This window comes from Nicotiana sylvestris, chromosome 3, assembly GCF_000393655.2.
Source record: "Nicotiana sylvestris chromosome 3, ASM39365v2, whole genome shotgun sequence".
Classification (NCBI taxonomy): Eukaryota; Viridiplantae; Streptophyta; class Magnoliopsida; order Solanales; family Solanaceae; genus Nicotiana; species Nicotiana sylvestris.
The window spans coordinates 197,515,073-197,542,924 of NC_091059.1; the positions used below are offsets into that span (position 1 = coordinate 197,515,073).

Here is a 27,852-nt window from a genome sequence, read left to right on the forward strand (position 1 = left end):
ATGAAGATAGAAGAGGTTCAATCGACCACTAAGAAGCAGAGAATCACCACTCATACTCATAATAAATGCCTTGGCCTTGAGGTAACTTCGTCTTTTTACACCAACCTCCTCTCGTATTTGTACACTATTTATACGCTTTTTTACCATTTAACCAATTTTTTTTTTGAGTTAATTATTTTTCTGTGTTTTTTTGGATTTTAACTTTTGGTGTTTAATTTGTGTAAAGCTTCAAACTTGTGCTGGCTCTAACCGCCCCCTATTTGTTTTACTGTTTAAGCAAACTTTTGTGTTAATGTATTTTTTGGGGTTTTGGGTTTTAGACCTTTGGTATTAAGTTTGTGTAAAGATTCAATCTTTTGTTGGGTCTAACCAACCCCCTGTTTGTCTCAGTCTACTCTTTGTACCCTTTTTATCTTTTAGACAAATTTTTGGGTTAATGTTTTTTAGGTTTTAGGGTTTTTGGCCTTTGGTAATACTTTTTTGTAGAGCTGGTATGTTATTGCTGGTTCTTTAGTTACCAAGAGGTTTCTTGCATTTGATGTTTAATTCTTATGTATGTTTATACTGAAATTGCCAACATATAGTTGCTTGAATGTGACTACATTGTATTATATTGTAGCCCAATGGGATGCCAATACCACTGGCAGCTGGATTTGTGGTTCAGACAGTAGCTAGAGAAGCTGCAAGGCTTGTGGTTGATATGATATGCCAAAATAAGATGGCGGGTCAGGCTTTACTACTTGCTGGTCCGCCTGGTACGTGGAAGACAACTCTTGCTCTTGGTACATCACAAGAACTTGGAAGCAAGGTGCATTCTTTTTACTCTTTTTGATTATGGATTTAATGCTTCTCTTTTATCATATTTATAATGTTTTGAGCTTTATTTACCAGTATTGGAATGAAATGGGATCAAGCAGAGTAGAATTCATATAAAGGATTCAATGATTCAAAATAGCCGAGCCCAAATGATTAAGGGTTGAGGGTAATTGATTGATTGAATATTGATAATGTTTGAATTGAATGGGCATTGTAAATCTTCTTCGTTTGTTATGAAAATTTACTTTATTAGGATTGGCAATCCAAAATATAGCTTGTATGTGATCGGTAGCATTGACTTCGATGTTGCAGGTTCCATTTTGCCCGATGGTTGGATCTGAAGTGTATTCATCAGAAGTGAAGAAAACTTAGGTTTTAATGGAAAATTTGCATTGAGCTATTGGTCTTCGTATCAAGGAAAATAAGGAAGTTTATGAAGGAGAGGCAAGTCGATACTCCATCCCATTTCTCGTTTCATTTGTGTCTGGTCCTTGGCACTGTAATTCTGCGATGTTGATGCGTTGTGAAGTTGATCTCATTTTTAAACAATTCTTAATGTAGGTGACTGGACTATCTTCAGAAGAGAGTGAGTGTCACGACCTAATTCTCAAACCCGGTCATGATGGTGCCTCTCACGAAAACAAGGCTAGCCAGACGAAATAGAACACCTCTTTTAAACAGTTAAATATCATAGATAGTTCTAAAGCATGATATAATATCCATAAATTGCAGAATTAATGATAACAACAGTGAAAACCATCCCGACACAGCCCAAACCGGGGTATCACAAGTCATGAGAAACTATGAAGTCCGGATACAAGTCTATTGAACACTAAATCCAATACAATAGTTCCACAAACATGAAGATGACAAGATAAGGGAGGCACGGTGCTGCGAACGCCAACAACTACCTCGTAGTCTCCGAATCACTACCTGAACTAGGAGAATCAACACTCAGGAGCGGACTCTGCGATGCCTGAATCTGCACACATGGTGCATGGAATAATGTGAGTACTCTAACTCAGTGAGTAATAATTATAAATAATGGCTGAAAGTATGAAAACACGTAAAGGCACAAAGCAATTCTATATCAAGCAGTAAAATCACTTAAAGTAGTAAATCAGTGAAGAAATCAAATGATATTCCTTTTTTAAAAACAAGTAAAACAGGTAATTTAACAGGTAAATAACAAGTAGAAATCCGCCCTTCGGGCATAGTATCAATCACTCAGAATAGTATCAGCCCCTCGGGCTCACTCTCAGATCATAATGTATACCCGCGCTCACTATGGGTGTGCAGACTCTGGAGGGGCCCCTTAGGGCCCAAGCGCTATATCAAGCCACCTCGTGGCATCATCACTCAGCACTCGACCTCACATCACTTGGCACTCGGTCTCACATCACCCGGCCTCACATCACTCAATCCACCTCGTGGCATATAAAGTATCTCAGGCCCTCGACCTCATATCACTCAGCATATCCTCACATATGGCCCTCGACCTCACTCAGTCCGAAAATCATCACAAGCCCCTCGGGCATTAGTAAAATAGTAGTTCTTAACCCAAAACATGTTTTAGAAATATCATTTAAGTTTAGAATACGAGTAAAAGTGGTTGAGTGTGTAAAATAGTAGATATCAACAGGAGTGAGTTCAAATACTAATTCAAACAGTGAAGAGACAGTGATAAAAATCCCCGAAGGGCCCAAATATTTGGCACAAAGCCCAAATATGGCAATCAGCCTAAATCATGATGATAACAAATAAGTTTCAGTCAAATACGTGGTAAAATCGTCAATCGGGACGGACCAGGTCACAATCCCCAGTAGTAAAAGATCCCACACTCATCATCCAGCGTGTGTCTTACCTCAATATAGCACAACGATGTGCAATCCGGGGCTTCAAACCCTCATGACATCATTTACGATCATTACTCACCTCAAACCGGCCAAAACTCTAGCTCGCTATGCCCTTGCTTCTCAAATCGGCCTCCTCGTGCATCGAATCTGACCAAAACCACAACGAATACGTCACAATAGGCTAAGGGAACAATACCCAATCGAAAACAATCGAAAAAAATCAAAAATCCCGAAATTGGCAAAACCCGAGGCCCGGGCCCACTTCTCGAAACTCAAAAATTTTAACATCATTAGATTCCTTATCACCCCACGAGTTCATACATATCAAAAGTCCTCCAATCCGACCTCAAATGGTCCTTCAAATCCCAATTTCAAAAGTTCAAAATCCCAAGCCCTAGTTCTTCCATTTTTAGCTTAAATTCCATGAATTTCTAGGTTAATTTCACAATAGAATCACGTTTTTGGTTCATAAAACTTATCTCCAATCAATTCTCCTTGAATCCCTCTTCAATCTCCCTCAAATAGCTCTCAAAATGATCAACTATGGTGGAAAAATGGCTCAAAATTGCGGAGGAAATGTTTTATAAACTTTCTGCCCAGTTCTGATATTCCTTCTTCGTGAACGCGGTCAACGTCTCGCGTTCGCGAAGCACAAACTTACGTTGACCAATTTTTGCCCTACGTGAACGCGTCACATCAATCGCGAACGCGATGCTTATGCCTCCTACACCTTCGCGAACGCGACAACCTTACGCGAACACGATGAACAAAATGCCTTGGACCCCAATTTGCTCTACGCGATCGCGAGTGCCTTCTCGCGAACGCGATGCACTGCTTCCGATCCTTTCGCGAACGCGAAGGCTTAATTCTGGTCTTCCTCAAATCTTTCTATGCGAACGCGAAATACCCCTCGCGAACGCGAAGGGTTATTTTCTGCAACACCTGAACTCCCAAAATCTGCAACTTTTCAACTTAGAAAATGGTCCGATTGACCACCCGAAAGTCATCCGAGGCCCCCAGGAACTCAACCAAGAGCACCAACACATCCTAAAACCTCATTCAAACTTGTTCCATTCATCAAAACACCTCAAACAACAACAAACCATCAATTCTCATCGAATTCAAGCCTAAGTTTTCTAAAAAACTTCCGCAATATGCTTTCGATCAAAAACCCAATCAAACCACGTCCGAATGACCTGAAATTTAGCACACACATCATAAATGACATAACGAAGCTACAAAAACTCTCAGAATTCCATTCTGACGCTCAGATCCAAATATCGCCTTTCAACCAGAAATCGCCAAAATACTAACTTCGTCAATTCAAGCCTAATTCTACACCGGACCTCCAAAACCAATTCCGATCACACTCCTAAGTCATAATTCACCTCCCGAAGCTAACCGAACCATCAGAATCCACATCCGAGCCCTCTAACATATAAGTCAATATCCGGTTGACTTTTTCCAACTTAAACCTTCTTAAAAGAGACTAAGTGTCTCATTTCTTACCAAATTCACCCTGAACGCAAACTAATCAACTCGATCACATAAAACATGGATAATGAGGCATAAAGAAGCAGAAATGGGGAAAATAGAGCGGTAACTCATGAGATGTTGGGTCGGGTCGTCACATCCTCTCCAACTTAAACAAACGCTCGTCCTTGAGCGAGTCAAGAAACATACCTGAAGCCTCAAACAGGTGAGGATATCTGCTCTGCATCTCCTGCTCGGTCTCCCAGGTAGCCTCCTCCATGGGCCGACCTCTCCATTGCACTTTCACCGATGCTATATCCTTTGATCTCAATTTCCGAACCTGACGACCCAAAATAGCCATTGGCTCCACATCATAGGTCAAATCATCATCCAACTGAACTGTGGTGAAATCCAAAACATGAGACGGGTCCCCAACATATTTCCGGATCATAGAAACATGGAATACCGGATGCACACTCGACAAGCTGGGTGGCAAAGCAAGCATATAAGCCACCCCCTCAGTCCTCCTAAGTACCTCGAAAGGCCTAATGAACTGCAGACTCAACTTCCCTTTCTTTCCAAATCTCATAACACCCTTCATGGGCGAAACCTTCAGCAAGACCTTCTCACCAACCATGTAGGATACATCTCGAACTTTCCGGTCTACATAACTCTTCTAACGCGACTGCGCTGTACGAAGCCTCTCTTGAAGCCATCTGAATACTCGACTGGTAGCTATTGTTGTAGGCAAACTCTGAAAGCGGCAAAAACTCATCCCATGAACCTCCAAAATTAGTGACACAAGCAAGAAACATGTCCTCCAATATCTGAATAGAACGCTCGGATTGTCCGTCCGCCTGAGCATGAAACGCTGCGCTCAACTCTACCTGAGTACCCAACTCCCTCTGTACGGCTCTCCAAAACTACGAAGTAAACTGAGTACCTCTATCTGAGATGATGGAAACTGGAATACCATCCAGCCGAACAATCTACCGGATATAAATCTCTGCCAACTGCTCTAAAGAATAGGTAGTACTCACAGGAATGAAGTGTGCGGACTTGGTCAGCCGATCCACAATCACCCAAATAGCATCAAACTTCTTCAAAGTCCGTGGAAGTCCAACAACAAAGTCCATAGTGACCCTCTCCCACTTCCACTCGGGAATAACCATCTGCTGAAGCAAGCCACCCGGTCTCTGATGCTCATATTTTACCTGCTGACAAATGAGACACCGAGCTACAAATCCCACAATATCTTTCTTCATTCTTCTCCACCAATAGTGCTGCCTCAAATCCTGATACATCTTCGTGGCACCCAGATGAATAGAATACTGCGAGCTATGGTCCTCCTCTAGAATCAACTCCCGAAGCCCATCCCCATTCGGCACACAGATCCGGCCCTGCATCCTCAACACACCATCATCACAGATGGTCACATCTCTGGCATCATCATGCTGAACTCTGTCCTTAAGGACAAGCAAATGCGGATCATCATACTCGCGCTCTCTGATGCGATCATACAAGGAAGATTGAGAAACCACACAAGCCAACACTCGGCTAGGCTCCGAAATATCTAATCTCACAAACCGATTGGCCAAAGCTTGAACATCAACTGCAAGGGGTCTCTCCCCAACTGGAATATATGCCAAACTCCGCATGCTCAATGCCTTTCGGCTCAACGCATCGGCCACTACATTGGCCTTATCCGGATGATACAATGTGGTGATATCATAATCCTTAAGCAACTCTAACCACCTTCGCTTCCCCAAATTAAGATCTTTTTGCTTGAATAAATGCTGAAGACTGCGATGATCAGTGAATACCTCACAATATACGCCATACAAATAATGCCTCCAAATCTTCAATGCATGAACTATGGCAGCCAACTCCAAATCATGAACAGGGTAATTCTTCTCATGGGGCTTCAACTGACGAGAAGCATAAGCAATAACTCTACCCTCCTGCATCAATACACAACCAATCCCAACTCTCGAGGCATCACAATATTCGGTATACGAACCAGAAACTGATGGCAAAACCAATATTGAAGCTGTGGTCAAAGATGTCTTGAGCTTTTGAAAGCTCTCTTCACGCTCATCCGACCATACAAATGAAATACCCTTCTGGGTCAACTTGGTCAAAGGTGATGCGATAGATGAGAATCCCTGAACGAACCGACGATAATAGCCTGCCAACCCAAGAAAGCTACGAATCTCTATGGCTGAGGACGGTCTAGGCCAACTCTAAACCGCCTCTATCTTCTTCGGATCAACCTGAATACCCTCGCTGGACACCACATGTCCCAAGAAAGCCACTGAACTGAGCCAAAACTCACACTTGGAGAATTTTGCATAAAGCTTCTCCTCCCTCAATCTCTGCAATACAACTCTCAAATGCTCCGCGTGCTCCTCCTGACTATGTGAGTACACCAGAATATCATCAATGAATACAATAATGAACGAATCCAGATAGGGTCGAAATACAATGTTCATCAAATGCATAAACGCTGCTGGGGCATTGGTCAGCCCGAAAGACATAACAAAAAACTCATAGTGACCATATCTAGTCCTGAAAGCAGTCTTAAGAATATCTGAATCCCTGATATTCAACTGGTGATAACCCGAACGGAGATCAATCTTGGAGAACACCCTCGCTCCCTAAAGTTGGTCGAATAAATCATCAATACGAGGCAAAAGATACTTGTTCTTAATTGTTACTTTGTTCAATTTCCTATAATCAATGCACATTCTCATCGTGCCATCCCTCTTCTTCTCAAACAAAATCGGTGCACCCCACGGTGGCACACTAGGCTGAATGAACCCCTTATTTAGGAGTTCCTGAAGCTGATCCTTCAACTCTTTCAACTCTACTGGTGCCATACGATATGGCAGAATGGAAATGGGCTGAGTGCCCGGCACCAGGTTAATACCGAAATCAATATCCCTGTTCGGTGGCATGCCCGACAGGTCTGCAGGAAATACATCGGGAAACTCCCTCACAACTGGGATAGAATCAATGCTAGGAGTCTCAACTCCAACATCCCACACAAACACCAAATATGACAGACAACCCTTCACAACCATACGCTGGGCCTTTAAGAAAAAAATCACTCTACTAGGGACATAATCAGTCACGCCATGCCATGCCACGCCACTCGATCCTCGGTACACCCGGCATAGCCAAAGTGACTGTCTTGGCATGATAGTCTAGAATATCATGACACGGAGATAACCAATCCATGCCTAAAATAACATCAAAGTCCATCATGCACAATAGCAATAGATCAACTCGGGTCTCCAGACCCCCAATAGTCACAACACATGACCGGTACACATGGTCTACAACAATAGTATCGCCCACTAGAGTAGATACGTGGACAGGTAAAGCAAGACACCCTCGGGACGTACCCAATGATGAGAAAAATATGAGGACACATAAGAATAGGTGGAACCGAGATCAAATAAGACAGAGGTATCTCTGTGGCAGACTGAAATAATACCTGTAATGACAGCATCAGAAGCAATAGCATTGGTCCTGCCTGGAATAGCATAAAAACGGGCCTGGCCACTGCCTGATCGGCCTCCACCTCTAGGGCGACTCCTGGCTGCCTGACCTCCACCCCTTACTGGCTGGGCAGGTGGTAAAGTAACTAGAGCAGAAGACAAGGGCTGACCCCTCTGCTGAGAAGAACTAGCAATACAACAAGGACACTGCCTCCACACATGCCCAAACTCCCCACACTCAAAACAACTCCCAGGTGCTGGAGAATGGGACTGAAGGGAACCCCTCACACCGGAGTGACTAGCTGATGCACTTGGCATAGAAGAACCCTGAACAGATGGGGCACGAGATGAACTCTGAGCTGGAAGGGTGCTGAGCGAAGGCTGACCCTGCTAAGAGCCATGATAACCAATACCTGAAGATGCCCCACGATACTCGGGACGGGTCGGCTGAGCGAGCCTGAAAGAACAACCTCTACCGTGCTGGAACTGGCCCCTAGACGGAGCACCACTGAAACTACCAGAACCTCGGGGCCTCTTGGCCTCCTTCTACTCTCTATCCTGCCGGCGAGCCGTCTCAATCTCATGAGCGATATCAACCACCTCCTCAAATGAAATACCCAAAACTCTATCTCTAGTCATCAGAATACAGAGATGATAGTTAAGGCCATCCACAAACCTCTTGATCCTCTCACGATCTGTCGGGACCATCTAGGTGGCATGACGAGCCAACTCAGAAAACCTCAACTCATACTGAGACACAATCATATCACCCTGCCGAAGCCACTCAAACTACCTATGCAGCTCCTCCTTGCAGGACTGCGGTACATACTTCTCCAAGAAGAGATTGGAGAACTTCTGCCAAGTCAAAGGCGCTGCACCTGCCGGCCTACGCCTCTTATACGCCTCCCACCAAGTGAAAGCAACCCCAGTGAACTGAAAGGTGGTAAATGACACACTGCTAGACTCAAGAATCCATGTCATACGGAGCATCCTCTGACACTTGTCGAGAAAACCCTAGGCATCCTCGCCCTCAGCACCACTAAATGAAGGAGTCTGGAGCCTACCAGACCTGCCAAGACGACGTTGCTCATCATCTGGCATACCTGGAACCACAAAGTCCTGAACTGGTGCAACCGGTTGAGCTGGAGGTGCTCCCGGCATCTGCAATCCCTGCACTGCCTGCTCAGGTGTGCGAGCAGTGGAGGTCTGATTGCCTCCCCCAGCCTGTGAAGTAGTAGTTGTTGTGGTAGCTGAAACTGCCTGAGCCAAGCTAGTGCAAACCGATATGATCTGGGTCAGGGCCTCCTAAAGACCTGGAATCACGATGGGAACAGCTGGTGCCTGAACTGGTGCTGCTGGAGCATCCATAGCTAGAGCCTAGTCCTGAGCTGGGGCAGCTAGTGGATCAACATGTGCTGCCCTCACTCCTCTGCCTCTACCACGATCACGACCGCGTCCACGGCCTCTAGTGGCCTCAGTGGGTGGTACTTGTGGTCGTCTGCCTCATCTGTTAGCACGAGTCCTCGCCATCTACGAGGGAATAGAATACAGAAGTTTAGTTCTCGAACAAACGAGTTCGCACGTCAAGAGTTTCAAGAATATTAAGTTTTTCCCAAAGGTTCTGTAGCCTCTCGAGGATAAATACAGACGTCTTCGTACCGATCCGCGAGACTCTACTAAACCTGCTCATGACTCGTGAGACCTAAGTAACCTAGGCTCTGATACCAACTTGTCACGACCCAATTCCCAAACCTGGTCGTGATGGCGCCTCTCACTAAGACAAGGCTTGCCAGACCGAACAAAACACCTCTTTTAAACAGTTAAATATCATAAATAGTTCTAAAGCATGATATAATATCCATAAATTGTGAAATTAATGATAACAACAGTTGAAACCATCCCGACACAGCCCAAACCGGGGTGTCACAAGTCATGAGCAACTATGAAGTCCGAATACAAGTCTACTGAACACTAAATCCGATACAATAGTTCTACAAACATGAAGATGACAAGATAAGGGAGGCACGGGGCTACGAACGCCAACAACTACCTCGTAGTCTCTGAATCACTACCTGAACTGGGAGAATCAGCACTCAGGAGTGGACTCTGAGATGCCTGAATCTGCACACATGGTGTAGGGAGTATTGTGAGTACTTTGACTCAGTGAGTAATAATTATAAATAGTGGTTGAAAGTATGAAAACACGTAAAGGCACAAAGCAATTCTATATCAAGTAGTAAAATCACTTAAAGTAGTAAATCAGAGAAGAAATCAAATGATATTCCTTTTTAAAAACAAGTAAAACAGGTAATTTAACAGGTAAATAACAAGTAGAAATCCGCCCCACGGGCAGAGTATCAATCGCTCAGAACAGTATTAGCCCCTCGAGCTCACTCTTAGTATAGTATCAGCCTCTCGGGCTCAGTATCGATCACTCAGAGTAGTATCAACCCCTCGGACTCACTCTCAGATCATAATGGGTACCTGCGCTCACTGTGGGTGTGCAGACTCCGGAGGGGACCCTTACGGCCCAAGCACTATATCAAGCCACCTCGTGGCATCATCACTCGGCACTCGGCCTCACATCACTCAACCCACCTCGTGGCATATAATGTATCTCAGGCCCTCGGCCTCATATCACTCAGCATATCCTCACATATAACCATCGACCTTACTCAGTCTGAAATTCATCACAAGCCCCTCGGGCATTAGTAAAATAGTAGTTCTCAGCCCAAAACATCTTTTAGAAATATCATTTAAGTTTCAAATACGAGTAAAAGTGGCTGAGTGTGTAAAATAGTAGATATCAATAGGACTGAGTTCAAATAATAAGTCAAACAGTGAGGTGATAGTGATTAAAATCCCTGAAGGGTCCAAATAGTTGGCACGAAGCCCAAATATGGCAATCAGCCCAAATCATGATGATAACAAATAAATTTCAGTCTAATACGCGGTAAAATCGTCAATCGGGACGGACCAGGTCACAATCCTCAGTAGTAAAAGACCCCAAGCTCATCATCCAGCGTGTGTCTTACCTCAATATAGCACTACGATGTGCAATCCGTGGTTTCAAACCCTCAGGACATCATTTACTATCATTACTCACCTCAAGCCGGCCAAAACTCTAGCTCGCTATGCCCTTGCCTCTCAAATCGGCCTCCTCGTGCGTCGAATCTGACAAAACCCACAACGAATACATCACAATAGGCTAAGGGAACAATACCCAATCGAAAGAATCGGAAAAAATCAAAAATCCCAAAATTTGCAAAACCCGAGCCCCGGACCCACTTCTCGAAACTCAGAAATTTTCACATCATTAGATTCCTTATCACCCCACGAGTTCAGACATATCAAAAGTCATCCAATCCGACCTCAAATGTTCCTTCAAATCCCAATTTCAAAAGTTCAAAATTCCAAGCCCTAGTTCTTCCATTGTTAGCTTAAATTCCATGAATTTCTAGGTTAATTTCACAATAGATTCATGTTTTTGGTTCATAAAACATACCTCCAATCAATTCTCCTTGAATCCCTCTTCATTCTCCCTCAAAGAGCTCTCAAAATGATCAACTATGGTAGAAAAATGGCTCAAAATCGAGGAGGAAATGTCTTATAAACTTTCTGCCCAGTTCTGATATTCCTTCATCGCCAACGTGGTCAACGCCTCGCGTTCACGAAGCACAAACTTATGTTGAACAATTTTTTCCCTATGCGAATGCGTCACACCAATCATGAATGCGATGCTTCTGCCTCCTACACCTTCACGAACGCGACAACCTTACACGAACGCAATGAAAAAATATGCCTTGGACCCAAATTTGCTCTACGCGATCGCAAGTGCCTTCTCGCGAACGCAATGCACTGCTTCCCATCCTTTCGCGAACGCGAGGCACCTCTCGCGAACGCGAAGGCTTAATTATGGTCTTCCTCAAATCCTTCTACGCGAATGCGACATACCCCTCGCGAACGCGAAGGGTTATTTTCTGCAACACCTGAACTCCCAAAATATGCAACTTTTCAACTTAGAAAATGGTTCGATTGACCACCCGAAACTCATCCGAGGCCCCCGGGACCTCAACCAAGAGCACCAAAACGTCCTAAAACCTCATTCAAACTTGTTCCAATCATCAAAACACCTCAAACAACACCAAAACCATCAATTCTCATCGAATTAAAGCCTAAGTTTTCTAAAAAACTTTCGAAATACGCTTTCGATCAAAAACTCAATCAAACAACGTCCTAATGACCTGAAATTTTGCACACACATCACAAATGACATAACACAACTACATCAACTCTCGTAATTCCATTCCGACCCTCGGATCAATATCTCGCCTATCAACCGGAAATCGCCAAAATACTAACTTTGCCAATTCAAGCCTAATTCTGCATCGGACCTCCAAAACCAATTCCGATCACACTCCTAAGTCCTAATTCACCTCTCGAAGCTAACCGAACCATCGGAATCCACATCTGAGTTTTCTAACACATAAGTCAACATTCGGTTGACGTTTTCCAACTTAAACCTTCTTAAAAGAGACTAAGTGTCTCATTTCTTACCAAATCCACCCCGAACGCAAACTAATCAACTCGATCACATAAAACACGGATAACGAGGCATAAAGAAGCAGAAATGGAGAAAATGGAGCGGTAACTCATGAGACGACGGGTCGGGTCGTCACAGTGAGAGCATGACAGGTGGATATGGTAAAAGTATTAGCCATGTAATAATTGGGTTGAAAACTGTCAAAGGTACCAAACAATTGAAGCTTGACCCTACAATATATGATGCCTTAATTAAAGAGAATGTAAGTTAGTGAAGTATCAATTTGTTAATATGTTCAATAAATAGGATAATGATGAAATTTATATTAACATCCAACATTTGAATCTAGATTGAAGCATATTTACTCTTGAGTAAATTCATTAACTTCCATGTCATTCTTATTGAATCATGTTCTCAGAAGGCATTGCAAGAACTATATTTGTCTTTAATTTGCTTATGTCCCATATACACTTATTTTGCAAGGGAGCCTAATCTTCTCTGTTGATATCTCATGTCTCCATGATATATGTGCAAGTAGTTGTTGGTGATGTCATTTACATTGAATCAAACAGTGGAGCGGTTAAAAGAGTGGGCAGAAGTGATGCTTTTGCCACAAAATTTGATCCTAAGGCAGAGGAGTTTGTTCCACTTCCTAAAGGAGAGGTTCATAAAAAGAAGGAGATAGTACAGGTTTGTCTCATTTCCCATGCAGTCGCATTTCTTATTTTGCTATGGCGCAAATAGAAGATTACCCTGGCATTGTATGCATGTAGCTGATTTCTGTGCTTCTTTTCCACATGTTCAATATTTTCTATAGCTTAACTATGGATTACCAAAGATCATAGTTTGTCTTAACAAACTCACTTGAACACTTGAAGGGTGTGTGAAATTCTGTATATCATTTGGAGGAGTGAGGAAATAGATACCTTAGATAGATACTGGATTCCTAAGGCACCCATGAAGGTGTACTTTTTTGCATGGCCAGCGGCAAGGGGAGTAATTTTGACTGCAGAGAATCTGCAAATGAGGGGCATTACACTTGTTAGTTTGTGCTATATGTGTAAAATCTCAGGGGAAGAAGTTGATCATCTTTTGTTGCATTGCCCTGTGTCCTCGACTATCTGGAGGGTGATCCTGAACCTTTTTGGTGTTCAATGGGTGATGACATGCACTGTAAAGGAAATGCTATATTGTCACGGCCCAAAATCTCACCCGTTGTGATGGCGCCTATTGTGGTACAAGACAAGCCTCAACTCAACATCTCAACACAGTAGAACTTTTAAATAAAGGCGGAAGGAGTTAATATTACATAAAACCTTTTAGAATAGAATATAACTCCAAAATTTCTAAACAATCCATCCCCAAAACCCGGTGTCACTGAGTGCATGAACATCTAAATGATAACAACATCCGACTGATAAAACATTGTGTGAAAATATAGAACAATACAACATGAAAGGAAAGGAGAGTCAAGGTCAGCGAATGCCATGCAGCTACCTCAATAGTCTCCTAAGTCTGACTCCTCAATCAACAACCGCCGTGACTAGAAGTATCTGGATCTGTACACGAGGTACAGGGGGTAACATGAGTACACTAACTCAGTAAGTAACAGAAATAAATAAGGAATTGAGAAGTAGTGACGAGCTATGCAAATACAGTTATCTCAATAACTTTCAAATAAGAGTAATTTTACTTTCAATTTAATAGTTTAAGTCACATCAATACGTACTCAATAAACCAAATATCAAATTTGACTGAGTAGTAAATAATATCTTCCAATAATTGTCAAAATAGTGATATGACATCTGCGATGCAACAATAATGAAGTAATGTATTTTCTCAGAATAACAATCACTCTGTCCTCCCATTCACTCCAACCTCACAATCACTCATTCCTCACATTCACTCATTCCTCCCAGTCAATCAGCACTCGGCACTTAATAGGTACCTGCGCTCACTGGGGGTGTGTACAGACTCCGGAGGGGCTCTTTCAACCCAAGCACTATAACAAGCCACCTCATGGCATAAATCACTCAGGCCCTTGGCCTTACTCAATCATAAATCAGTAACAACATGCTGCGGTGTGCAGCCCGATCCCATAAAAATCCTCACAGATCAGGCCCTCAGCCTCACTTAGTCATCAATATCTCTAGTCTCTCGGGCTCTCAAAAATCATATAAACAGCCCAGGCAGAGGTAATGTCATGTATCAATAATGAACAGCATGAGACGGAGGCATAATAAGCAATAAAAGCTACGACCAAGTACAAAACAACAATTAGCAACTAATTTAGTAAGTACACGACCTCGCAGGTCTCAACAGTGATCACATAGGGCCTAAACATGATTTCTAACATGAAGTACAGTCAATATCTATGAAAACATATGGAACATGTATTAAATAGTAGGCAAATTAATTCCACAGTCTCGCGGGACGGACCAAGTCACAATCCCTACGGTGCACGCCCACACGCCCGTCACCTATCATGTGAGTCACCTCCAAAATAGTCATACGACACAATGTTCGGGGTTTCATACCATCAGAACCAAATTTATAACCGTTACTTACCTCAATCCGAGCAAAATCTTACTCCACAATGCCTTTTCTACTCAAATCGGCCTCTAAATGTCCCGAATCTAGTCACAATTAACTCAATTCATTCAATGCATATTTTAGGAATTAATTCAATATAAAAATACTAATTTTTCAACAAAATCCAAAATTAACCCAAAAATCGCCAGTGGGGCCCGTGTCTCGGAATACGATAAAAGTCACAAAATACAACAACCCATTTAATTATGAGTCCAACCATACTAATTTTACTCAAATCTGACTCTGAATCGATGTTCAAAGCTTGAAAAATTATTTTTATGAAATTTTAGAAAACTCCTCCATTTCTCTTCAAATATCAATAATTTAAAGCAAAAACTGAAGATTTATTCATGGAATATAATCACAAGAGAGTCAAAAACACTTACCCCAAGAAATTCCGTAACTTCTCGCTCAAAATTGCCCAAAATCCAAGCTTGGAAGTCCAAACAAATGAGGAAAACCGGGTTGCCCATCCTTTACACTGTCCAGAATTTTCGTGTTAGTGTTCACAGATACTGTACACGCTACTGTACACGACTATTGTACACAGATACTGTTCATGTAGGTGCGATCACTGTTCACACGTGCTAAAAATGCAGAAACTGCCCAGAAAATTTCAGTAGATAAATACAAGTCCGAATTGATCCATTAACCTTTCGAAATCCACCCGAGGCCCTCGGCACCTCAACAAAATTTACCAAAAAGTCCTAAAATATCATATGAACTTAGTCAAAACCTCAAATCACATCATAAAATGCTAAAACTGTGCATGACACCCCAATTCAAGCCTAATGAGTCTAAGAACGTCCAACTTCTATATTCGATGCAAAAACCTATCAAATCAAGTCTGAATGACTTCAAATTTTGCATACAAGTCATAAATTACATAACGAAGCTATGAAAATTTTCAAAACTAGATTCCAACCCCGATATCAAAAAGTCAACCCTCGGTCAAACTTTCAAAAAATCGTCTATTTTCTAACTTTCGCCAAAATGCGCCGAATTATCCTACAGACGTCCAAATACAACTCCGAATATGTGCCTAAGTCCAAAATCACCATACGAAACTATTGGAATCATCAAAATTCTATTCCGGGGTCTTATTCTCAAAAGTCAAATCTCCGGTCAAACTTAAGAAATCTTTAGCCTTAGATTTCTAGATTCGATAATTTGATCTAGGGACCTCCGAATTCGATTTCGGGTATATGACCAAGTTTCAAATCACAATACGGAACTACCGGAATGGTCAAAACTTTTATCCGGGTTCGTTTGCTCAAAATATTGACCGAAGTCAACTCAGTTGAGTTTTAAAGTTCTAGTTCACAATTTAATCCATTTTTCACATAAAAACCTTCCGAAAAATTATACGAACTGTGCACGCGAGTCGAGGAATTATTGATACTACTTTTCAAGGTCTTAAAATACCAAGATGATTATTTAATTTTAAGATGACATGTTGGGTCATCACGTTCTCCACCTCTAAAACAACCGTTCGTCTTAGAACGCACTAAGAATTATTCTCAGGTTACCAAATTGTTGATTTTACTTCTACACAAATATTAGCGATTGATCCCACATTACCGCATTCGACATAAGTCCGACAACACCATTTCAATTGAGATTATTTCCTTTATCCATATTTGTAAACTTGAAGACCAAATTTCTTACACTCCAATCATTTCCAGAAAGGTCCGATTTTCACGTCAACACACGATATTAGTCTCGACTGGTTATAGCAACCCGTGCCTATGCACCCATCAAATATAGGGTATTACATTCTCCCAAACTTAGGGTCATTCGTCCTCAAATGAGAAGTAGAGCATGTCCTTAAACACATAATGTAACTTATCTCTTTCTTTGCACATCTCAATATCCCAAATTTTTCTAACTCCCAAATTTTTTAGAAATTTCGGCAGAGTCTCCCCTATAATTGGGCCTATCCACCTACCAGAGTAACACCAAAACAACTCCTAACAACATGTCTACAACCCAACAAAGCACCACAAAGTATATATTAATAACACTAATCTCTGCATTACAAGCACGACATTATTACAATGATATCTTGACATGAAACACATCATATGTATGACCATAACCATATATCTGGTCTTAATAGTTGTTCATAAAAGATTACAGCATCACCAATTAACCTCATGTTAACAAAATCTCGTTTCAAACCTCCAGTTTACTAACAACGAGGCATGAAGATCTCATAATTAGTTACCCGAATTAACGAGTAACAATTTACATCCCCCGGGCACTCGCCTCGTAGTCTAAAACTCAATAATTACAATACAAATCTGGCAAATTATGCACAAAGATATTCATACAAGAATTTTTTTTTTTCAAATAAGTCTAATAGGCATGACTTCCTATAAGTACTATAGTACAATTTTTTAATTTCACAAAGGGGTCATTTAAACACATACTTTTTTTTTACCACAAGGACCTCGTCCTTATATAACATCTACCACAACTTGTAGTCCAGTTTAAATATTTCACATTATATAAAACACAAGGATCTCATCCTCAACTCTGTACCACAAGTAATATGCACATTGTGCCAAATTGGAACATTCCATTTTCTTCTTTTGAATAATTTTCCGTTTAACAAAATCACAATACATAATGATAGACATAGCTATCTCTATCAAATCCCCCAACATGAGTATTCATATAAGTAGATTTCAGAATTACGAAGTTCACTCATAAGTGGAGAACAATAAGAGGACTTGCCTCGATACTCAAAACTAAATCAAGTTAAGAAAATTGTTGCTTTATAATAATTCAAGACCGTACATGTAATGACACCATCTGGTATTGCGACCTTAGCCATACCATGGAAAATATATCAACGGGTTGGGTCTCCACCTCTAGGAGTCTCACCTCCACCTCAAACATACTGACCCCTACCTCTGGCTTGTCATTTAAGTGGAGTAGTAACTGCAATGGGGTACGTAGCCTGAGTGCTTTTATAAAAATATGTTTCTCCCAAGTCTAGGACAATTTTCCCATGATGTGCCTAGTACTACCACATTCATAACAATCCCTTTGAGGGTTCAACTGCTCATACTGAGTCTATGCTAGATAACTGGAATAACCATTATACGAAGCTCAAGTCGGTAGTGCATTAAAAGAACTTACTGGAGCAACTTGAGTAATCAGATATATTGACTGGGCTAGCCGGCTACCCAAGCCCCTGTCATAATGATTTGTAGTTGTAGAGTAGAATCTGCTAAATCCTTTAAAACCTCGAGACCTATTGGTCTCCTTAGCTTCCTCTTTTCCTCATCCAGAACATATTCTAACATTTTGGCAATTTCTACCACTAGCCGAGATGAAGCATCAGCTTGTAGCTTCCCGAGTTGTACAAAATCTCAATATCATAATTGAGTCCTTTAAAGAGTCTGTGGACTCGCTCTCTAGCTTAGGAACCAAAGTAGGAGTATGACCGCTAACTTATTGAACCTGATGACATATTTTGACACTGTCATGGTGACCTGACACAACCGTTCAGACCACATATACCACATATCACAGATAATTCGGGAGACAAACTCCTTCAAAAATATTTATGAGAACTGAGCCGAGTAGGTGGTGTTGCATTGGCTAGTCTGCCATCTTCATAGGCTTGCCACAAACACCGGCGGCTAATTTCTTCTTTTTCCATGTTGACTCAACACTGCTGAGCTAACCTATTTATTCTTATACTCTTCGATTCTTCTTTGCGGTAACTCTTTCCCCTAATTATGCACAATAATTACAAAAGTATAGCTCCATCAAGATAAATCTTGGCACGAACTACATAGTCCAGAAGATCATCAACCACTGTACTTTCTCTGAAGCACCCTAAAATTTGCAACCTTGACTTCCACACTGAGCAAACCTTCTGTAAATGTAAAGTTTTTTTTTCTAACTCCTTCGAAAATGAAGTATTGGATTATTAAGGAGGTAGACATATCGCAAGTCCTAACCTAATCCCCTATATGTCTCAAGTCTTAAATATATGTAAATTATTGGGGAGACACTCATGTACCTATATATATATATATATATATATATATATATATATATATATATATAAATTTCAGGTCAAGACTGATATAACATATGACCATTCGATCCATTCATTGATAGTAGAGATCCCCATTTGGCGCGATGTCATGGGTCACAACGTCCAATAATCCATAATGTTGACCTTTGTAACTCATATAAATCAACCAGACGCCAAGGTCTGTTGCACCCCTACAAGATTCACTGGGTGATCTTCCCAATGCGTCCGCATCTTTAGACAGAACCATAATGGGTCTAGTAAAAACATAGTCTTTCCACCACCTCTTTGCAAAATCCGTCATCTAAAACACAGTAAAATCAACCTCCATTGCTTTTAACTATTCTCATATTCTACGATACTTCATAGCAGCGGTTGAGAAAATCATGTGGGTCCTCAGAAGGTGTACCACTGAAACGGATTGGAAATAGCTTGGTAAACTTGTCCAATCTCAGCAAAGCCTCAAAAGACAAGGCAGGTGTCAAGACCATAACCCCGAACCTGGTCGTGATGGAGCCTCTCGTGAAGATAAGGCCAGCCAGTTCAACCCAACTCAACTTTAAAGTAGTTAATCAACATAAAAATAGTCTAAACAAGATTTAAACAATACTAAATAGCGGAAATATCAATAACAATGCGGAAAGTCCAACCCGACACAGCCCTAACTGGGGTGTCACAAGTCACAAGCATCTCTAAACAATAATACTAGCCTGCTAAAGTCATAAACTACTACAAGTGTTTGAAAGGAAACATAAATGATATAGAAGTAGAGACACGGGGCTGCGGACACTAACAGCTACCTCGTAGTCTCCAAAAACCGCTTGGAACTGGAGGAATCAGCACTCAGGAGAAGTACCAGCTACGCCTAAATCTGCACACAGGGTGCTGGGAGTAAACTGAGTACTCCAACTCAGTGAGTAACAAATATAAATAATGACTGAAAGTAAGAAACCATGTAAAACACAAGGCATTTCATAATGAAGTAGAAAAATCACTTAAAACAGTAAAACAGTGAAAAATTCAAGTGAAAATCCCTTTCTCAACAAGTAAAACAAGTAATTGATAGGTAAGTAAACAAATAGAAATTTGCCCCTCGGGTACAGTATCAACAAATCCGCCCTTCGAGCAACATCTCAAAATAGTACCAGCCCCTATGGCTCAAACCTCAGAACAATACCATCCCCTCGGGCTCAATCTCACATCACAATGGGTACCCACGCTCACTAGGGGTGTACAGACTCTGGGAGGGGCCCCTTACGGCCCAAGCGCAATATCAAGCCATTTCGTGGCATCAAATCTAGGCCTTCGGCCTCATATCAATCAAGCCACCTCGTGGCGTATATATGTATCTCAAGCCCTCGGCCTTATATCGGTACCAGTGTATCCTCACAACTAGGCCCTCCTCCTTACTCAGTCCGAAAATCATCACAAGCCCCTCGGGCATGAGTAAAATAGTCTATCTCAGCCCAAAACATCATTTAAAATATCATTAAATCTCAAAACTGAGTAAAAAAGGCTGAGTAGTAAAACAATAAAAAATAACATGACTGAGTTCAAGTAATAGGTCAAAACAGTGAGGAAATAGTAATAAAAATCCCCGAAGGGTTCAAGCAGTTGGCACGAAGCCCAAATATGGTAATCAGCCCAAATCATGATAATAGCAAATAAATTTCAGTCAAATACGCAGTAAAATCATCAATCGGGATGGACCAAGTCACAATCCCCAATAGCTACTGGCTCCACATCATATGTCAGATCATCATCCAACTAAACCGTGCTGAAATCCAAAATATGAGACGGATCCCCAAAATACTTCTGAAGCATGGAAACATGAAATACCATATGCACACTCGACAATCTGGGTGACAAAAAAAGCTCGTAAGCCACCTCTCCAATCCTCCGAAACACCTCAAAAGGCCAATGAACCGAGGACTCAATTTCCCTTTCTTCCCAAATCTCATAACACCTTTCATGGGTGAAACCTTCAATAGAACCTTGTCGCCAACCATATAGGACACATCTTGATCCTTCCTATCAGCATAACTCTTTTCTCTCGACTGCACTGTACGAAGCCTCTCCTGAATCACCTTCAACTTCTCCAAGGAATCCGGCACCAAATCAGTCCCCAATAGCCTAGCCTCGCCGGGCTTGAACCAACCAACTGGATATCTACACCACCTCCCATACAAAGCCTCATATGGAGCCATCTGAATACTCGACTGGTAGCTGTTGTTATAAGCAAACTCTGTAAGCGGTAGAAACTCATCCCATGATCCTCCGAAATCAATGACACAAGCACGCAACATGTCCTCCAATATCTGAATAGTACGCTCGGACTGCCCGTCTGTTTGAGGATGAAAAGTTGTGCTCAACTCTACCTGAGTACCCAACTCTCTCTGTACGGCTCTCCAAAATTGCGAAGTAAACTACATACCTCTATCTGAAAAGATGGAAACTGGAATACCATACAACCGAACAATCTCTCGGATATAAATCCCTAACAACTACTCTGAAGAATAGGTAGTAAGCATAAGAATGAAGTGCGCGGACTTGGTCAGCCGATCCACAATCACCCAAATAGCATCAAACTTACTCAAAGTCCATGGAAGTCCAACAACAAAGTCCATAATGATTCTCTCCCACTTCCACTCAGGAATATCCATCTGTTGTAGCAAGCCACCCGGTCTTTGATGCTCATATTTCACCTGCTGACAATTGAGACATCGAGCTACAAATCCCACAATATCTTTCTTCATTCTTCTCCACCAATTAGTGCTGCCTCAAATCCTAATACATCTTCTCGGCACCCGGATGAATGGAATACTTCGAGCTATGGGCCTCTTCCAAAATCAACTCCCAAAGCCCATCCACATTGGGCACGCAAATCCAGCTCTGCATCCTTAACACCCCATCATCGTCGATGGTCACATCTCTGGCATCATCATGCTGAACTCTGTCCTTAAGGACTATCAAATGCGGATCATCGTACTGGCGCTCTCTGATGCGATCATATAAGGAATACCGAGATACCACACAAGCCTATATCCGACTGGGCTCCGAAATGTCTAATATCACAAACTGATTGGCCAAGACCTGAACATCAATTGCAAGAGGTCTCTGTCCAACTAGAATATATGCAAAACTCCCCATACTCACTGCCTTTCGGCTCAAAGAATCGGCCACCACATTGGTCTTTCCCAGATGATACAATATAGTGATATCATAATCCTTAAGTAACTCCAACCATCTCTACTGCCTCAAATTAAGATCCTTTTGCTTGAATAAATGGTGAAGACTACGATGATCAGTGAACACCTCACAAGACACACCATACAAGTAATGCCTCCAAATCTTGAATGCGTGAACTATAACTGCCAACTCCAAATCATGCATGGGGTAGTTCTTCTCATGGGACTTCAACTGAAGAGAAGCATAATCAATAACTCTACCCTCCTACATCAACACACAACCAATCCCAACTCTCGAAGCATCACAATACACGTTATATGAACCTAAAGCTGATGGCAAAACCAACACTGAAGTTGTGGTCAAAGCTATCTTGAGCTTCTGAAAGCTCTCCTCACACTCGTCCGACCATACAAATGGTGCACCCTTCTGAGTTAGTTGGTCAAGGGCGATGCGATAGATGAGATCCTTGAACAAACCGGCGATAATAACCCGCCAAACCAAGAAAGCTATGAATCTATGTGGCTGAGGATGGTCTGGGCCAACTCTAAACCGCCTTTATTTTCTTCAGATCAACCTGAATACCCTTTTTGGACACCACATGCCCCAAGAAAGCCACTGAACTGAGCAAAAACTCACACTTGGAGAATTTTTCATAAATTTTCTCCTCCCTCAATCTCTACAACACAACTCTCAAATGCTCTGTGTGCTCCTCTTGACTACGCGAATATACCAAAATATCATCAATGAAGACTATGACAAACAAATCGAGATAAGGCAGGAACACGCTGTTCATCAAATACATGAACGCTTCTGGGGCATTGGTCAGCCCAAAAGACATCACCAAGAACTTATAATGACCATATCGGGTCCTGAAAGTCGTCTTAAGAATATCTGAATCTTCAACTGGTGATAACCCGATTGCCTATAATCAATGCACATTCTCATTGTGTCATCTTTCTTCTTCACAAATAGAATCGGCACACCCCAAGGTGATACACTAGGCCAAATGAACCCTTTATCAAGGAGTTTCTGAAGCTGTTCTTTCAATTCCTTCAACTTTGCTGGTGCCATACGATAAGGCAAAATAGAAATATGTCGAGTGCCCGGCACCAGGTCAATACCAAAATCAATATCCCTGTCTGGTGGCATGCCCGACAGATCTTCAAGAAACACATTGGGAAAATCCCTCACAACTGAAACAGAATCAATACCGGGAGTCTCAGCTCTGACATCCCTCACAAATGCTAGATATGAAAGACAACCCTTCCCAACCATACGATGGGCCTTCAAGAAAGAGATCACTCTACTAGGAACGTAATCAGTCACCCCTCTCCACTCGATCTGTGGCACACCCGGCATAGCCAATGCGACTGTCTTAGCATGACAATCCAGAATAGCACAACACGGAGATAACCAATCCATGCCCAAAATGACATCAAAATCCACCATGCTCAATAGTAATAGATCCACTCGAGTCTCCAGGCCCCCAATAGTCACCATACACGACCGGTACACACGATCTACAACAACAATATTGCCTACCGAGGTATATACATGAATAGGTAAAGCAAGAAACTCACGGGGCATACCCAAATAATGAGCAAAGTATGATTATACATAAGAAAAGGTAGAACTAGGATAAAATAATACAGAGGCATCTCTGTGACTGACTGAAACAATACCTGTAATGACAGCATCTGAAGCAATAGCATCAGGTCTACCTGGGAGTGCATAGAAACGGGCCTAACTGCCCCCCTGATTGACCTCCCCCTCTGGGGCGACCCCTGGCTGACTGACCGCCACCCCTAGTTGGCTGAGTGGATTGTGGTGAAGGAACTGGCGTTAAAGCCGAAGACTAACCCCTCTGCTGGGATGGACTAGCAACACGACGAGGTCACTGCCTCCACATGTGGCCCATCTCGCCATACTCATAACAACTTCCAAGTGTTGGAGAAGGAGACTGAAGGGAACCCCTTGCACCGAAGTGACTAGCAGATGCACTCGGCATAGAAGAGCCCTGAACTAATGGAGCACGAGATGAACTTTGAGCTAGAAAGGCAATCAGTGATGACTGGCATTACTGAGTACCGTGATAACCATGACCCGAAGATGCCCCACGATAACCTGAGCGAGCTGACTGTGCAGGCCTGAATGAACGGCCTCTGCTGTGCTAAAACTGGTCCCTCGAAGGAGCACCACTATAGCTTCCAAATCCTTAAGGCCTCTTGGCCTCCCTCTCCTCTCGCTCCTGACGGCGAACCGTATCAATCTCATGGGCGATATCAACAACCTCCTCGAAGGTAGTTGATAACTAGGGATTTTTACGTATTTTATGCTCCTTCTTGCTTACGCTTTGATTATAAATTCATACAAAATAGTCCCAAAAGGCTCATAAGTTGTGCTTGATTGAAATTTTGATCAACAAAGTGATAAGATGTCAAATATTGGCTCAAAAGGAGTGAAACCGTCACAAGTACCAAAGACAAGACAAAACTCAAGAGAAACACGCCTAGTGCGGTCGTACTACACTTTGTGCGGTCCACACTAGGGAGATTCAGAGAGTTGGTTTTTCAAGCATTAAAGCAGTGCGGTCGCAGTAGATATTGTGCGACTCGCACTGAAGGCACCGCGGCAACACTACTAGTCTGTGCGGTCCACAGAACCAAAGTTCTGAGAGATGCCAAGTTCTGAAGATCAAGCTTGTGCGGTCCGCGATCATGTTTGTGCGGACCGCACTAGATGCCTCCGCGGCCGCAGTCCATTCGGTGCGGTCTGCGGAGCCTAGGTTCAGAGAGTTGAATTTGCATAGTCAAGAGCCTAGTGCGTCCACACTGAGCCCGTAGGGGCATTTTTGTCCAGTTTTTCTAGCTTAGTATAAATAGAACCTTTTCCATTTTTAGGGTATTAGATATTATCAGATGTTAGCTGTGCTCATGAGAAGACTTCTTTTAGCCATTTTGGGCATTTTTACTTAGTTTTTATCATTGAATCTTTGTATTTACCTTTTAGAAATTAATTAATATATCTTTATTTTCATCTCTTTCTCTATTTTTATCTTCAAGCATGAGTAGCTAGACTCATTAGCTAGGGTTGTGGCTCAACCCTAGTATGGGTAATTGATGGGTGTTGTGATTTAAGGTTAGATTGACTATGGGTGCTTGTTATTTGGGTCAATCTCATGGTTTAATCTATGAATTAGTGGTTGCAAACACTAGTTTGTGCTAAGTTGACTTAGATTCTTCTTGAGAAAAAGAGCCTAAGTCTCCGAAATTGACCCAACAAGGAATTGGGATGGACTCAAGAGAATTGATAGTCCCAATTAAAGGGTTAAACCTTGAGAGAGTAAAACCTGACTTGAACCCCAGTTGCTTGAGCAAATTTGCCTACCCTATTGGTTTTGAGGAAGTCAAATGGGCAAAATCACTCTCTCTACCGAGAGGTGTGAGAGTGGGTAAAATTGTGCAACGGTTATAGCATATTCCCCAATCATGTCAATCGTGCCTTAGGTTCAATTACCCGTTAATTGGCCACCTAGGAGGATGTCACTACCCTAGTGCTTTTAAACTGTTAGATACAACTTGTAACAATTTACTCGTAATTAATCTAGTAGCAATTGTAATTTGTAGTTTGATAATAGTAGAATATAAAGAAACCCAAAAAATGATTGGAAGTGATTGGAACAAATACGCAATTCCAACCTAAATAGATACTCGACTCCATTCTTAGCTCTTTGTGGAAATCGATCTCGACCCACAAATCGGCTAAAAGCTATTGCGGCCGTCTCTTCCTACTCTTTAGTAGTGCGGAGTAGGCAGTTATCACTTTTTGGCGCCGTTGTCGGGGAGATAACGGTTTTGGCTATCTATTTAGCTAGTCTTGTGTATTGTTCTTCTTTCCTTCTTTGTTACTTGCTTGTTTGTGTCACTACTCAGGTACAAACATGGCTTTAAACAGCGCTAATGACCCTCTTGGAAATGTGATAGAGGGGGAGGAGGTAGATGATCTTCAGCAAGATGAGGTGCCTCTTGCACCTCAAGGACAAGGTAGGGGCCGCATGCCAATGCGAATCCAAATGACAATATTCCAGACCCTCCTCCGCCACTTCCAAGACTAGCTCCCAGAGTACTTCCGAACAAGGGTTATGCAAGTGCTATTGTCCCATCCAGAATTCGGGCGGGCAACTTTCAAATAACCAATGTGATGTTAACCTTGCTTGAGCAGCGTGGGTACTTCACGGGCGCTGCGAATCAAAATACCTACAAACATCTGAAGGGGTTCGTAGATACATGTTGGGGGAGCAAGCAGACGAATGTATTCGAGGATGCACTGAGATTGAGACTTTTCCCGTTCTCACTTCGGGGGAAGGCATTAGACTGGCTCGAGAGACTCCCCAACCATTCCATCACAACTTGGGATGAGCTGGCGGATACGTTTATCGCCAAATTCTTCTCTCCTAGTCATATGGCAGCACTTCGAGATGAAATATTAGCCTTCAAGCAAGAGCCAACGGAACCTTTGCATGAGATTTGGGAGCGGTACAAAATGATGGTGAAGGAGTGCCCAAATAATGATATGACCGAGGCTATGATACAACAAACCTTCTACCAGGGCATAAATACTACAAATCAATGCATTATTAACCAATTGTTCGAGGGAAATTTTATGAAGTTTTATTATGATGAGGCATGTGATGTACTTGATGAAATAGCAGACACTTCTTCACCATGGTAGAGTAGAGCATATGTGCCTTTATGTGACCCTACGGTTATCCATTTGCACAAGGAATTACATGATCACGGGCAAGCGATAGTTGAGCTTACTTTTACTATGAACAAATTGGCTAAGGAGCAATTGCAACAAGTTCAGAATCATCATCAAGTGAATGCCATGGAGGGTGTTAGTATGCTTGTCAACAATAGAAAGCAAAGGAGGCAACAAAATCAAGGGAATTCTGAGCAATATGATGATACATGTGATGGGTTTCAAAATTATGGTTATGATGATAAAAGTGAAGAGGTACAATATGTCAACAACTATAAAGGCAATAGAAGCAACTCTTCAAACCAACAATGGCGACCCCAAGGAAATTGGGGCAATCAACAACAAGGTGGTGGTAATTGGAACAACAACCAAAACAACAATTGGGGTAATCAAAACAACAACCAAGGCAATTGGAATGGAAATAACAACAATTGGGGCAACAATAACAATCAAGGTGGGTGGAACAACAATAGAAACCAAGGCAACCAGGGGCAAGGCTTTCAAAGGCCCTCAATGTACCAACAACCGAACAATCCACCCCCTTTCCCTTCTCAAAGTCCCAGTTCTTCTCGTAATGATATGGGTAGAATTGAAATGATGTTCAAGCAGATGATGAAGAGGAATGCAGATTCTGATGCACAGTTAGCTTCTCACAACACCTCTATCCGAAACTTGGAGGTGCAATTAGGCCAAATCTCTCAGTCATTGAATACTTGCCCAAAGGGTGCTATACCAAGTGATACGGTAGTGAACCCAAAGAGTGGGAATAATCATGTTATGGCGGTCACAACAAGAAGTGGGAGAGGCGGTGATGTGAATGCCTCTAAGCAAAATCAAGTCGTGGATGATGATGTTGAGTTGCAAGATGACAAAGTCCCTTTGGTAGTTGAAGATGTGGTTGATGAAAATGTGAACAATGAAATGAGGATTGATATTCAATAAGTCTAGGTGGAAACCCAAAATGATGTGAACCCGTCTAAAGAACATATAATTGACATGCCGGAGCCGGTTGTGCCAAAAGCCAAGGCTCATTTACCAAGGCCACCTCGCGAAGCAGAAGAATGA

At 42.2% G+C, this 27,852-nt stretch overlaps 1 protein-coding gene across 1 annotated transcript; it reads left to right on the top strand.

Annotated features, from left to right (window-relative positions):
* On the top strand, positions 1–27,852 carry LOC104236583 (ruvB-like protein 1). The gene is given in 8 exon segments (XM_070170434.1): positions 1–81; positions 620–808; positions 1,129–1,264; positions 12,308–12,457; positions 12,730–12,881; positions 26,809–27,042; positions 27,397–27,627; positions 27,736–27,852. Coding segments are annotated over 8 exon segments (1,290 nt in total).